We start from the raw sequence: 12,357 nt of genomic DNA, 5'->3' as shown, positions 1-12,357 counted from the left end.
AAGACCCCTCATCCGACTTCTCCAGCTTGCAAAATATCCATATTTGTCAGCCAATATTATGTTCTGGCCATTAACTTATTCGCCCACCCCCCCAAAATAACTATAAGTCTCAGAACTACAAGCCCCAGCATGCTGAAACTTTTAGTGCCGTGACATACAGAAAGAACACTGCTATATATTACCTGTTTGTATGCAGGCTTCACCCCCGGCATTAACACTCGGTACCGGTCCACAAACTCCACAAAGGTGTAGCGTATGGGGTATCCAGCCCTGCGGATCCGGATGGTCTCCATCATTCCGGAGTATCTCAGCTGACGGATGCACAGCTCTCTGTCAAACAGCTGCCGACCCAGGAAACAGAGGAAGTCAATACAGCTGATACTACAGATCCCAAACGTGCTGTCACCCAACTTTCCCAGGATCCGGAATATCTACAGTCACTACTGGAGAAGATGGCTTACACCTGTCTCATAATGGAGGCCATTTATTGGGGACTTGGGCTATGTTCACACAATGCCTTTTTGCTGCATTTTCCAGCAAGCAAAACCTGCTCTCTTGACAGTAAAGAAGCTACTTACAAAGAGCAGGTTTGGAAAAAGATTTTTATGTCTGAAAAATAAATGACTATTTGGAAAAAAAAAGTTCATATGAGTTTATGAAAAAATACACAATTGAAAATGAACAGTGGGGGAAGGTGAATTGGTCTGGAATAGTTTACCTAAGACATTAGCAGAGCATTGAGTTTGTAGGACACTGTTTACTTTCACACTTTGGTCGGCCCTTGAATTGATCAGGTATTGTTCAATTTCACACCTTGGTTGGCCAATATTTACTTTGCACATATCACTAATTCAATTAAACTGTACTAATCCTAACAGCCATTCTCATGTGAGGAGACCAAGACATTATGGTTTATACTTGGGAAAATCACAAAAATAAATGGGTTTCCCATACTGCTATATCTGTTTTTTTTTTCACTAAAAATGCAGCAAAACGTGATACCTGTGTTTTTTTGCGGCGTTTTTGCACATACTTATTGCTTCCTATGGGAGAAAAAATGCAAAAATGCTGAAAAAAAAGCTGAAAGAAGTGACACGCAGCAGTTTTCCAATTCAGTCAGAACAAAAAACAATGTGTGTGCATGAGATTTCAGAAATCTCATAGCTTTTGCTGGTGCTGTAACACGCAGCTTTTAATTTGCAGGGAAAAAAAGAAGAAAAAAAGCAACGTGTGAACATAGCCTTGCTTTTGTTATTGGGGGTGAATGCTCTACCATAGCGGAGAGAGGAGGAAGCCCAGCCATTATTACACTGCTAGTAATCTACAGGCAATACCCAGCGACTAATGGCAGCATCCGCCCCCTACTGGCTACAGACATCACCACACACCACTGATATATATTGATGAGGCAGAGCATTATCCTGTACCCCGAGTGTCATTATCCTGCACCCCAAGTGTCATTATCCTGTACCCCAAATGTCAGTGTCATTATCCTGTACCCCAAGTGTCATTATCCTGTACCCCAAGTGTCAGTGTCATTATCCTGTACCCCGAGTGTCATTTTCCTGTAACCCAAGTGTCAGTGTCATTATCCTGTACCCCGAGAGTCATTTTCCTGTACCCCAAGAGTCAGTGTCATTATCCTGTACCCCGAGTGTCATTTTCCTGGAACCCAAGCGTCAGTGTCATTATCTGGTACCCCGAGTGTCATTTTCCTGTACCCCAAGTGTCAGTGCCATTATCCTGTACCCCAAGTGTCAGTGCCATTATCCTGTACCCCAAGAGTCAGTGTCATTATCCTGTCCCCCGAGTGTCATTATCCTGTACCCCAAGTGTCAGTGTCATTATCCTGTACCCCGAGTATCAGTGTCATTATCCTGTACCCCGAGTGTCATTATCCTCTACCCCAAGTGTTAGTGTCATTATCCTGTACCCCGAGTATCAGTGTCATTATCCTGTACCCCGAGTGTCATTATCCTCTACCCCAAGTGTCAGTGTCATTATCCTGTACCCCGAGTATCAGTGTCATTATCCTGTACCCCGAGTGTCATTATCCTCTACCCCAAGTGTTAGTGTCATTATCCTGTACCCCAAGTGTCATTATCCTGTACCCAAAGTGTCAGTGTCATTATCCTGTACTCCAAGTGTCAGTGTCATTATCCTGTCCCCCGAGTGTCATTATCCTGTACCCCAAGTGTCATTATCCTGTACCCCAAGTGTCATTATCCTATACCCCAAGTGTCATTATCCTGTACCCCAAGTGTCAGTGTCATTATCCTGTAGCCCGAGTGTCAGTGCTATTATCCTGTACCCCGAGTGTCAGTGTCATTATCCTGTACCTCAAGTGTCACTGCCATTATCCTGTACCCCAAGTGTCAGGGTCATTATCCTGTACCCCGAGTGTCAATATCATTATCCTGTACCCCGAGTGTCAATATCATTATCCTGTACCCCGAGTGTCAGCGTCATTATCCTGTGCCCTGAGTGTCAGTGTCATTATCCTGTACCCGGAGTGTCAGTGTCATTATCCTGTACCCCAAGCGTCAGTGTCATTATCCTGTACCCCAAGCGTCAGTGTCATTAACCTGTACCCCGAGTGTCATTTTCCTGTACCCCAAGTGTCAGTGCCATTATCCTGTACCCCAAGTATCAGTGCCACTAACCTGTACCCCAAGTGTCAGTGCCATCATCTGGTACCCCAAGTGTCAGTGCCATTATCTTGTACCCTGAATGTCATGATCCTGTACCCCAAGTGTCAGTGTCATTATCTTGTACCCCGAGTGTCATTATCCTGTACACCAAGTGTCAGTGTCATTATCCTGTACCCCGAGTGTCATATTCTTGTACCCCAAGCGTCAGTGTCATTATCCTGTACCCCAATAGTTAGTGTCATTATCCTGTACCCCGAGTGTCATTGTCCTGTACCCCAAGTGTCAGTGCCATTATCCTGTACCCCAAGTGTCAGTGCCATTATCCTGTACCCCAAGAGTCAGTGTCATTATCCTGTACCCCAAGCGTCAGTGTCATTATCCTGCACCCAAAGTGTCATTTTCCTGTACCCCAAGTGTCAGTGCCATTATCCTGCACCCCAAGCGTCAGTGTCATTATCCTGTACCCCAAGCGTCAGTGTCATTATCCTGTACCCCGAATGTCAGTATCATTTTCCTGTACCCCAAGAGTCAGTGTCATTATCCTGCACCCCGAGTGTCATTTTCCTGTACCCCAAGTGTCAGTGCCATTATCCTGCACCCCAAGCGTCAGTGTCATTATCCTGTACCCCAAGTGTCAGTGTCATTATCCTGTACCTCAAGTGTCATTATCCTGTACCCCAAGTGTCAGTGTCTTTATCCTGTACCCCGAGTGTCAGTGTCATTATCCTGTACCCGGAGTGTTAGTGTCATTATTCTGCACCCCAAGAGTCAGTGTCATTATCCTGTACCTCGAGTGTCATTTTTCTGTACCCCAAGTGTCAGTGCCATTATCCTGTACCCCAAGTATCAGTGCCACTAACCTGTACCCCAAGTGTCAGTGCCATTATCTTGTACCCCAAGTGTCAGTGCCATTATCTTGTACCCTGAGTGTCATTATCCTGTACCCCAAGTGTCAGTGTCATTATCTTGTACCCCGAGTGTCATTATCCTGTACCCCAAGTGTCAGCGTCATTTTCCTGTACCCCCAGTGTCAGTGTCATTATCCTGTACCCCAAGTGTCAGCGTCATTATCCTGTACCCCGGATGTCATTATCCTGTACCCCGAGTGTCAGTGTCATTATCCTGTACCCCGGATGTCATTATCCTGTACCCCAAGTGTCAGTGTCATTATCCTGTACCCCCAGTGTCAGCGTCATTATCCTGTACCCCGAGTGTCAGTGTCATTATCCTGTACCCCGGATGTCATTGTCCTGTACCCCAAGTGTCAGTGTCATTATCCTGTACCCCGGATGTCATTATCCTGTACCCCAAGTGTCAGTGTCATTATCCTGTACGCCCAGTGTCAGCGTCATTATCCTGTACCCCGAGTGTCAGTGTCATTATCCTGTACCCCGGATGTCATTGTCCTGTACCCCAAGTGTCAGTGTCATTATCCTGTACCCCGGATGTCATTATCCTGTACCCCAAGTGTCAGTGTCATTATCCTGTACCCCCAGTGTCAGAGTCATTATCCTGTACCCTGAGTGTCAGTGTCATCAGGGCCGGCGTCAGCACCCGGCGCACCCGGGCAAATGCCGGGGCCCTGAGCAGGCAGAGGGGCCCACTGGCGGTCGCGCACCCCGTTGGGCTATGGGCGGAGGAGAGCGGTGTCAGCGCCCCCTCCCCTCTCCCCTCCGCTTGCTCAGGGCCCCGGCAGCTAGATACTTACCTCTCCCCGTGCCTCCGCAGATCCGCTGTCTTCCTGCTCTGCGCTCCCTATGACGTGTGAGGTCAGAGGGCGCGGTGACGTCTTTACACCGCGCCCTCCCCTGAGCCGTCACAGGGAGCGCTGAGCGGGAAGACGCCGACAACGCTGGAGTTCGGACCCGAGCAGCGGGCAGCGGGCTGCAGGTAGTAGGTGAGGAGAAGGGAGGTGAGTATTTGATTTTTTTTTTAATGTATGGAGGCATGAGGCAGTAGAGAAGGGGGGACATCCTGCATGGGGCATTATAAGGTGGGGAACAGCCTGCATGGGGCATTATAAGGGGGGGGGGCTGTATGGGGCATTATGTGGGGGGGTAACAGCCTGCATGGAGCATTATAAGGGGGGGACAGCCTGTATGGGGCATTATGTGGGGGGGTAACAGCCTGCATGGAGCATTATAAGGGGGGGACAGCCTGTATGGGGCATTATGTGGGGGGTAACAGCCTGCATGCAGCATTATATGGGGACCAGTATCCTGTATGGAGCGTTATAAGGGGACCAGTATCCTGTATGGAGCGTTATATGGGGGCCAGTATCCTGTATGGAGCTTTATATGGGGGCCAGTATTCCGTATGGAGCCTTATATGGGGGCCAGTATTCCGTATGGAGCCTTATATGGGGGCCAGTATTCCGTATGGAGCCTTATATGGGGGCCAGTATTCCGTATGGAGCCTTATATGGGGGCCAGTATTCCGTATGGAGCCTTATATGGGGGCCAGTACTCTGTGTGGAGCGATTCACCGGTTTCTGAGCTATTGTGGAATTTACAGTAGATATCACTCATGTAATGTAAGAAGTGAAATCTTTGCATTGTACTATATATATATATTTATTTCTCCGCCGTATCTCTGCATCATGAATCGTGGTATGTGTTAAAGGGGCCAATGAGACTCTTTCGCCCGGGGCCCAGAAAAACCTGGAGCCGGCCCTGAGTGTCATTAACCTGTACCCCGAGTGTCAGTGTCATTATCCTGTACCCCGAGTGTCAGTGTCATTAACCTGTACCCCGAGTGTCATTATCCTGTACCCCAAGTGTCAGTGTCATTATCTTGTACCCTGAGTGTCATTATCCTGTACCCCAAGTGTCAGCGTCATTATCCTGTACCCCGAGGGTCAATGTCATTATCCTGTACCCCGAGGGTCAATGTCATTATCCTGTACCCACAGTGTCAGTGTCATTAACCTGTACCCCGAGTGTCATTATCCTGTACCCCAAGTGTCAGTGTCATTATCTTGTACCCTGAGTGTCAGTGTCATTATCTTGTACCCCAAGTGTCAGTGTCATTATCTTGTACCTTGAGTGTCAGCGTCATTATCCTGTACCCCGAGCGTCAGTGTCATTATCCTGTACCCACAGTGTCAGTGTCATTAACCTGTACCCCGAGTGTCATTATCCTGTACCCCAAGTGTCAGTGTCATTATCTTGTACCCTGAGTGTCATTATCCTGTACCCCAAGTGTCAGTGTCATTATCCTGTACCCCAAGTGTCAGCGTCAATATCCTGTACCCCGAGTGTCAGTGCCATTATCCTGTACCCAAAGTGTCAGTGTGATTATTATGTACCCCGAGTATCAGTGTCATTATCCTGTACCCCGAGTGCTCCAAAAAAGTGACATCCACAGGGCTGCGCTGTTATGGGGGCACTGTGGCTGTCACTGTTATTATGGGAGCACTGTGGATGTCACTGTTATTATGGGAGCACTGTGGATATCACTGTTATTATGGGAGCACTGTGGATATTACTGTTATTATGGGAGCACTGTGGATGTCGCTGTTATTATGGGGAGCACTGTGGATATCGTTGTTATAATGGGAGCACTGTGGATATCACTGTTATTATGGGGGCACTGTGGATGTCACTGTTATTATGGGGGCACTGTGGATGTCGCTGTTATTATGGGAGCACTGTGGATGTCACTGTTATTATGGGAGCACTGTGGATGTCACTGTTATTATGGGAGCACTGTGGATGTCACTGTTATTATGGGGGCACTGTGGGTGTCACTGTTATTATGGGAGCACTGTGGATATCACTGTTATTATGGGAGCACTGTGGATATTACTGTTATTATGGGGAGCACTGTGGATGTCGCTGTTATTATGGGGAGCACTGTGGATATCGCTGTTATTATGGGAGCACTGTGGATATCACTGTTATTATGGGGGCACTGTGGATATCACTGTTATTATGGGGGCACTGTGGATGTCACTGTTATTATGGGGGCACTGTGGATATCACTGTTATTATGGGAGCACTGTGGATATCACTGTTATTATGGGAGCACTGTGGATATCACTGTTATTATGGAGGCACTGTGGATGTCGCTGTTATTATGGGAGCACTGTGGATGTCACTGTTATTATGGGAGCACTGTGGATGTCACTGTTATTATGGGAGCACTGTGGATGTCACTGTTATTATGGGGGCACTGTGGGTGTCACTGTTATTATGGGGGCACTGTGGATATCACTGTTATTATGGGGGCACTGTGGATGTCACTGTTATTATGGGAGCACTGTGGATATCACTGTTATTATGGGAGCACTGTGGATGTCACTGTTATTATGGGAGCACTGTGGATATTACTGTTATTATGGGAGCACTGTGGATATCACTGTTATTATGGAGGCACTGTGGATGTCGCTGTTATTATGGGAGCACTGTGGATGTCACTGTTATTATGGGAGCACTGTGGATGTCACTGTTATTATGGGAGCACTGTGGATGTCACTGTTATTATGGGGGCACTGTGGGTGTCACTGTTATTATGGGGGCACTGTGGATATCACTGTTATTATGGGGGCACTGTGGATGTCACTGTTATTATGGGAGCACTGTGGATGTCACTGTTATTATGGGGGCACTGTGGATGTCACTGTTATTATGGGAGCACTGTGGATGTCGCTGTTATTATGGGGAGCACTGTGGATATCGCTGTTATTATGGGAGCACTGTGGATGTCACTGTTATTATGGGAGCACTGTGGATGTCACTGTTATTATGGGGGCACTGTGGATATCACTGTTATTATGGGGGCACTGTGGATATCACTGTTATTATGGGGGCACTGTGGATGTCACTGTTATTATGGGAGCACTGTGGATATCGCTGTTATTATGGGAGCACTGTGGATGTCACTGTTATTATGGGAGCACTGTGGATGTCACTGTTATTATGGGGGCACTGTGGATATCACTGTTATTATGGGGGCACTGTGGATATCACTGTTATTATGGGGGCACTGTGGATGTCACTGTTATTATGGGAGCACTGTGGATATCACTGTTATTATGGGAGCACTGTGGATATTACTGTTATTATGGGAGCACTGTGGATATCACTGTTATTATGGGGGCACTGTGGATGTCACTGTTATTATGGAAGCACTGTGGATGTCGCTGTTATTATGGGGAGCACTGTGGATATCGCTGTTATTATGGGAGCACTGTGGATATCACTGTTATTATGGGGGCACTGTGGATATCACTGTTATTATGGGGGCACTGTGGATGTCACTGTTATTATGGGGGCACTGTGGATATCACTGTTATTATGGGAGCACTGTGGATATCACTGTTATTATGGGAGCACTGTGGATATCACTGTTATTATGGAGGCACTGTGGATGTCGCTGTTATTATGGGAGCACTGTGGATGTCGCTGTTATTATGGGAGCACTGTGGATGTCACTGTTATTATGGGAGCACTGTGGATATCACTGTTATTATGGGAGCACTGTGGATGTCACTGTTATTATGGGAGCACTGTGGATGTCACTGTTATTATGGGGGCACTGTGGGTGTCACTGTTATTATGGGGGCACTGTGGATGTCACTGTTATTATGGGAGCACTGTGGATATCACTGTTATTATGGGAGCACTGTGGATATCACTGTTATTATGGAGGCACTGTGGATGTCGCTGTTATTATGGGAGCACTGTGGATATCACTGTTATTATGGAGGCACTGTGGATATCACTGTTATTATGGGAGCACTGTGGATGTCACTGTTATTATGGGGGCACTGTGGATATCACTGTTATTATGGGAGCACTGTGGATGTCACTGTTATTATGGGAGCACTGTGGATATCACTGTTATTATGGGAGCACTGTGGATATCACTGTTATTATGGGAGCACTGTGGATATCACTGTTATTATGGAGGCACTGTGGATATCACTGTTATTATGGGAGCACTGTGGATATCACTGTTATTATGGGGGCACTGTGGGTGTCACTGTTATTATGGGGGCACTGTGGATATCACTGTTATTATGGAGGCACTGTGGATGTCGCTGTTATTATGGGAGCACTGTGGATGTCACTGTTATTATGGGAGCACTGTGGATATCACTGTTATTATGGGAGCACTGTGGATATCACTGTTATTATGGGAGCACTGTGGATATCACTGTTATTATGGAAGCACTGTGGATATCACTGTTATTATGGGAGCACTGTGGATATCACTGTTATTATGGGGGCACTGTGGGTGTCACTGTTATTATGGGAGCACTGTGGATGTCACTGTTATTATGGGGGCACTGTGGGTGTCACTGTTATTATGGGGGCACTGTGGATGTCACTGTTATTATGGGAGCACTGTGGATATCACTGTTATTATGGGAGCACTGTGGATATCACTGTTATTATGGAGGCACTGTGGATGTCGCTGTTATTATGGGAGCACTGTGGATGTCACTGTTATTATGGGAGCACTGTGGATATCACTGTTATTATGGGAGCACTGTGGATATCACTGTTATTATGGGAGCACTGTGGATATCACTGTTATTATGGAGGCACTGTGGATATCACTGTTATTATGGGAGCACTGTGGATATCACTGTTATTATGGGAGCACTGTGGATATCACTGTTATTATGGGAGCACTGTGGATATCACTGTTATTATGGAGGCACTGTGGATATCACTGTTATTATGGGAGCACTGTGGATATCACTGTTATTATGGGAGCACTGTGGATATCACTGTTATTATGGGAGCACTGTGGATATCACTGTTATTATGGGGGCACTGTGGATATCACTGTTATTATGGGAGCACTGTGGATATCACTGTTATTATGGGAGCACTGTGGATATCACTGTTATTATGGGAGCACTGTGGATATCACTGTTATTATGGAGGCACTGTGGATGTCGCTGTTATGGGAGCACTGTGGATGTCACTGTTATTATGGGAGCACTGTGGATATCACTGTTATTATGGGGGCACTGTGGATATCACTGTTATTATGGAGGCACTGTGGATATCACTGTTATTATGGGGGCACTGTGGATATCACTGTTATTATGGGGGCACTGTGGATGTCACTGTTATTATGAGAGCACTGTGGATGTCACTGTTATTATGGGAGCACTGTGGATGTCACTGTTATTATGGGAGCACTGTGGATATCACTGTTATTATGGGGGCACTGTGGATATCACTGTTATTATGGGGGCACTGTGGATATCACTGTTATTATGGGAGCACTGTGGATGTCACTGTTATTATGGGAGCACTGTGGATATCACTGTTATTATGGGGGCACTGTGGATATCACTGTTATTATGGGGGCACTGTGGATATCACTGTTATTATGGGAGCACTGTGGATATCACTGTTATTATGGAGGCACTGTGGATGTCACTGTTATTATGAGAGCACTGTGGATGTCACTGTTATTATGGGAGCACTGTGGATGTCACTGTTATTATGGGAGCACTGTGGATATCACTGTTATTATGGGGGCACTGTGGATATCACTGTTATTATGGGAGCACTGTGGATGTCACTGTTATTATGGGAGCACTGTGGATGTCACTGTTATTATGGGAGCACTGTGGATATCACTGTTATTATGGGAGCACTGTGGATATCACTGTTATTATGGAGGCACTGTGGATGTCGCTGTTATTATGGGAGCACTGTGGATGTCACTGTTATTATGGGAGCACTGTGGATGTCACTGTTATTATGGGAGCACTGTGGATGTCACTGTTATTATGGGAGCACTGTGGATATCACTGTTATTATGGGAGCACTGTGGATATCACTGTTATTATGGGAGCACTGTGAATATCACTGTTATTATGGAGGCACTGTGGATGTCGCTGTTATTATGGGAGCACTGTGGATGTCACTGTTATTATGGGGGCACTGTGGATGTCACTGTTATTATGGGAGCACTGTGGATGTCACTGTTATTATGGGAGCACTGTGGATGTCACTGTTATTATGGGAGCACTGTGGATGTCACTGTTATTATGGGAGCACTGTGGATGTCACTGTTATTATGGGGGCACTGTGGATGTCACTGTTATTATGGGGGCACTGTGGATGTCACTGTTATTATGGGAGCACTGTGGATGTCACTGTTATTATGGGGGCACTGTGGATATCACTGTTATTATGGGGGCACTGTGGATATCACTGTTATTATGGGAGCACTGTGGATATCACTGTTATTATGGGAGCACTGTGGATATCACTGTTATTATGGGAGCACTGTGGATATCACTGTTATTATGGGAGCACTGTGGATATCACTGTTATTATGGGGGCACTGTGGATGTCACTGTTATTATGGGGGCACTGTGGATATCACTGTTATTATGGGAGCACTGTGGATATCACTGTTATTATGGGGGCACTGTGGATGTCACTGTTATTATGGGGGCACTGTGGATGTCGCTGTTATTATGGGAGCACTGTGGATATCACTGTTATTATGGGGGCACTGTGGATATCACTGTTATTATGGGGGCACTGTGGATGTCACTGTTATTATGGGGGCACTGTGGATATCACTGTTATTATGGGAGCACTGTGGATATCACTGTTATTATGGGAGCACTGTGGATATCACTGTTATTATGGAGGCACTGTGGATGTCGCTGTTATTATGGGAGCACTGTGGATGTCACTGTTATTATGGGAGCACTGTGGATGTCACTGTTATTATGGGAGCACTGTGGATATCACTGTTATTATGGGAGCACTGTGGATGTCACTGTTATTATGGGAGCACTGTGGATGTCACTGTTATTATGGGGGCACTGTGGGTGTCACTGTTATTATGGGGGCACTGTGGATGTCACTGTTATTATGGGAGCACTGTGGATATCACTGTTATTATGGGAGCACTGTGGATATCACTGTTATTATGGAGGCACTGTGGATGTCGCTGTTATTATGGGAGCACTGTGGATGTCACTGTTATTATGGGAGCACTGTGGATGTCACTGTTATTATGGGAGCACTGTGGATATCACTGTTATTATGGGAGCACTGTGGATGTCACTGTTATTATGGGAGCACTGTGGATGTCACTGTTATTATGGGGGCACTGTGGGTGTCACTGTTATTATGGGGGCACTGTGGATGTCACTGTTATTATGGGAGCACTGTGGATATCACTGTTATTATGGAGGCACTGTGGATGTCGCTGTTATTATGGGAGCACTGTGGATGTCACTGTTATTATGGGAGCACTGTGGATATCACTGTTATTATGGGAGCACTGTGGATATCACTGTTATTATGGGAGCACTGTGGATATCACTGTTATTATGGAGGCACTGTGGATATCACTGTTATTATGGGGGCACTGTGGGTGTCACTGTTATTATGGGGGCACTGTGGATATCACTGTTATTATGGAGGCACTGTGGATGTCGCTGTTATTATGGGAGCACTGTGGATGTCACTGTTATTATGGGAGCACTGTGGATATCACTGTTATTATGGGAGCACTGTGGATATCACTGTTATTATGGGAGCACTGTGGATATCACTGTTATTATGGAGGCACTGTGGATATCACTGTTATTATGGGAGCACTGTGGATATCACTGTTATTATGGGAGCACTGTGGATATCACTGTTATTATGGGAGCACTGTGGATATCACTGTTATTATGGAGGCACTGTGGATATCACTGTTATTATGG

At 46.2% G+C, this 12,357-nt stretch overlaps 1 protein-coding gene across 5 annotated transcripts in view; it reads right to left on the bottom strand.

The window, feature by feature from the left end:
* MYO7A (myosin VIIA) overlaps window positions 1–12,357 on the bottom strand; it is a 454,077-nt gene that overhangs the window by 153,500 nt on the left and 288,220 nt on the right. For all 5 annotated transcript variants that reach the window (XM_073661638.1, XM_073661622.1, XM_073661633.1 and 2 more), the window contains one exon: window positions 183–341. In XM_073661638.1, the coding sequence (XP_073517739.1) occupies window positions 183–341 (159 nt within the window). The remainder of the gene's footprint in view (window positions 1–182; window positions 342–12,357) is intronic.

This window comes from Phyllobates terribilis, unplaced genomic scaffold (assembly GCF_046119375.1).
Source record: "Phyllobates terribilis strain yellow unplaced genomic scaffold, ASM4611937v1 Scaffold_2__4_contigs__length_985480577, whole genome shotgun sequence".
Classification (NCBI taxonomy): Eukaryota; Metazoa; Chordata; class Amphibia; order Anura; family Dendrobatidae; genus Phyllobates; species Phyllobates terribilis.
The sequence above is the reverse complement of the archived record's forward strand: the minus strand, read 5'-3'. Positions and strand labels throughout refer to the sequence as shown.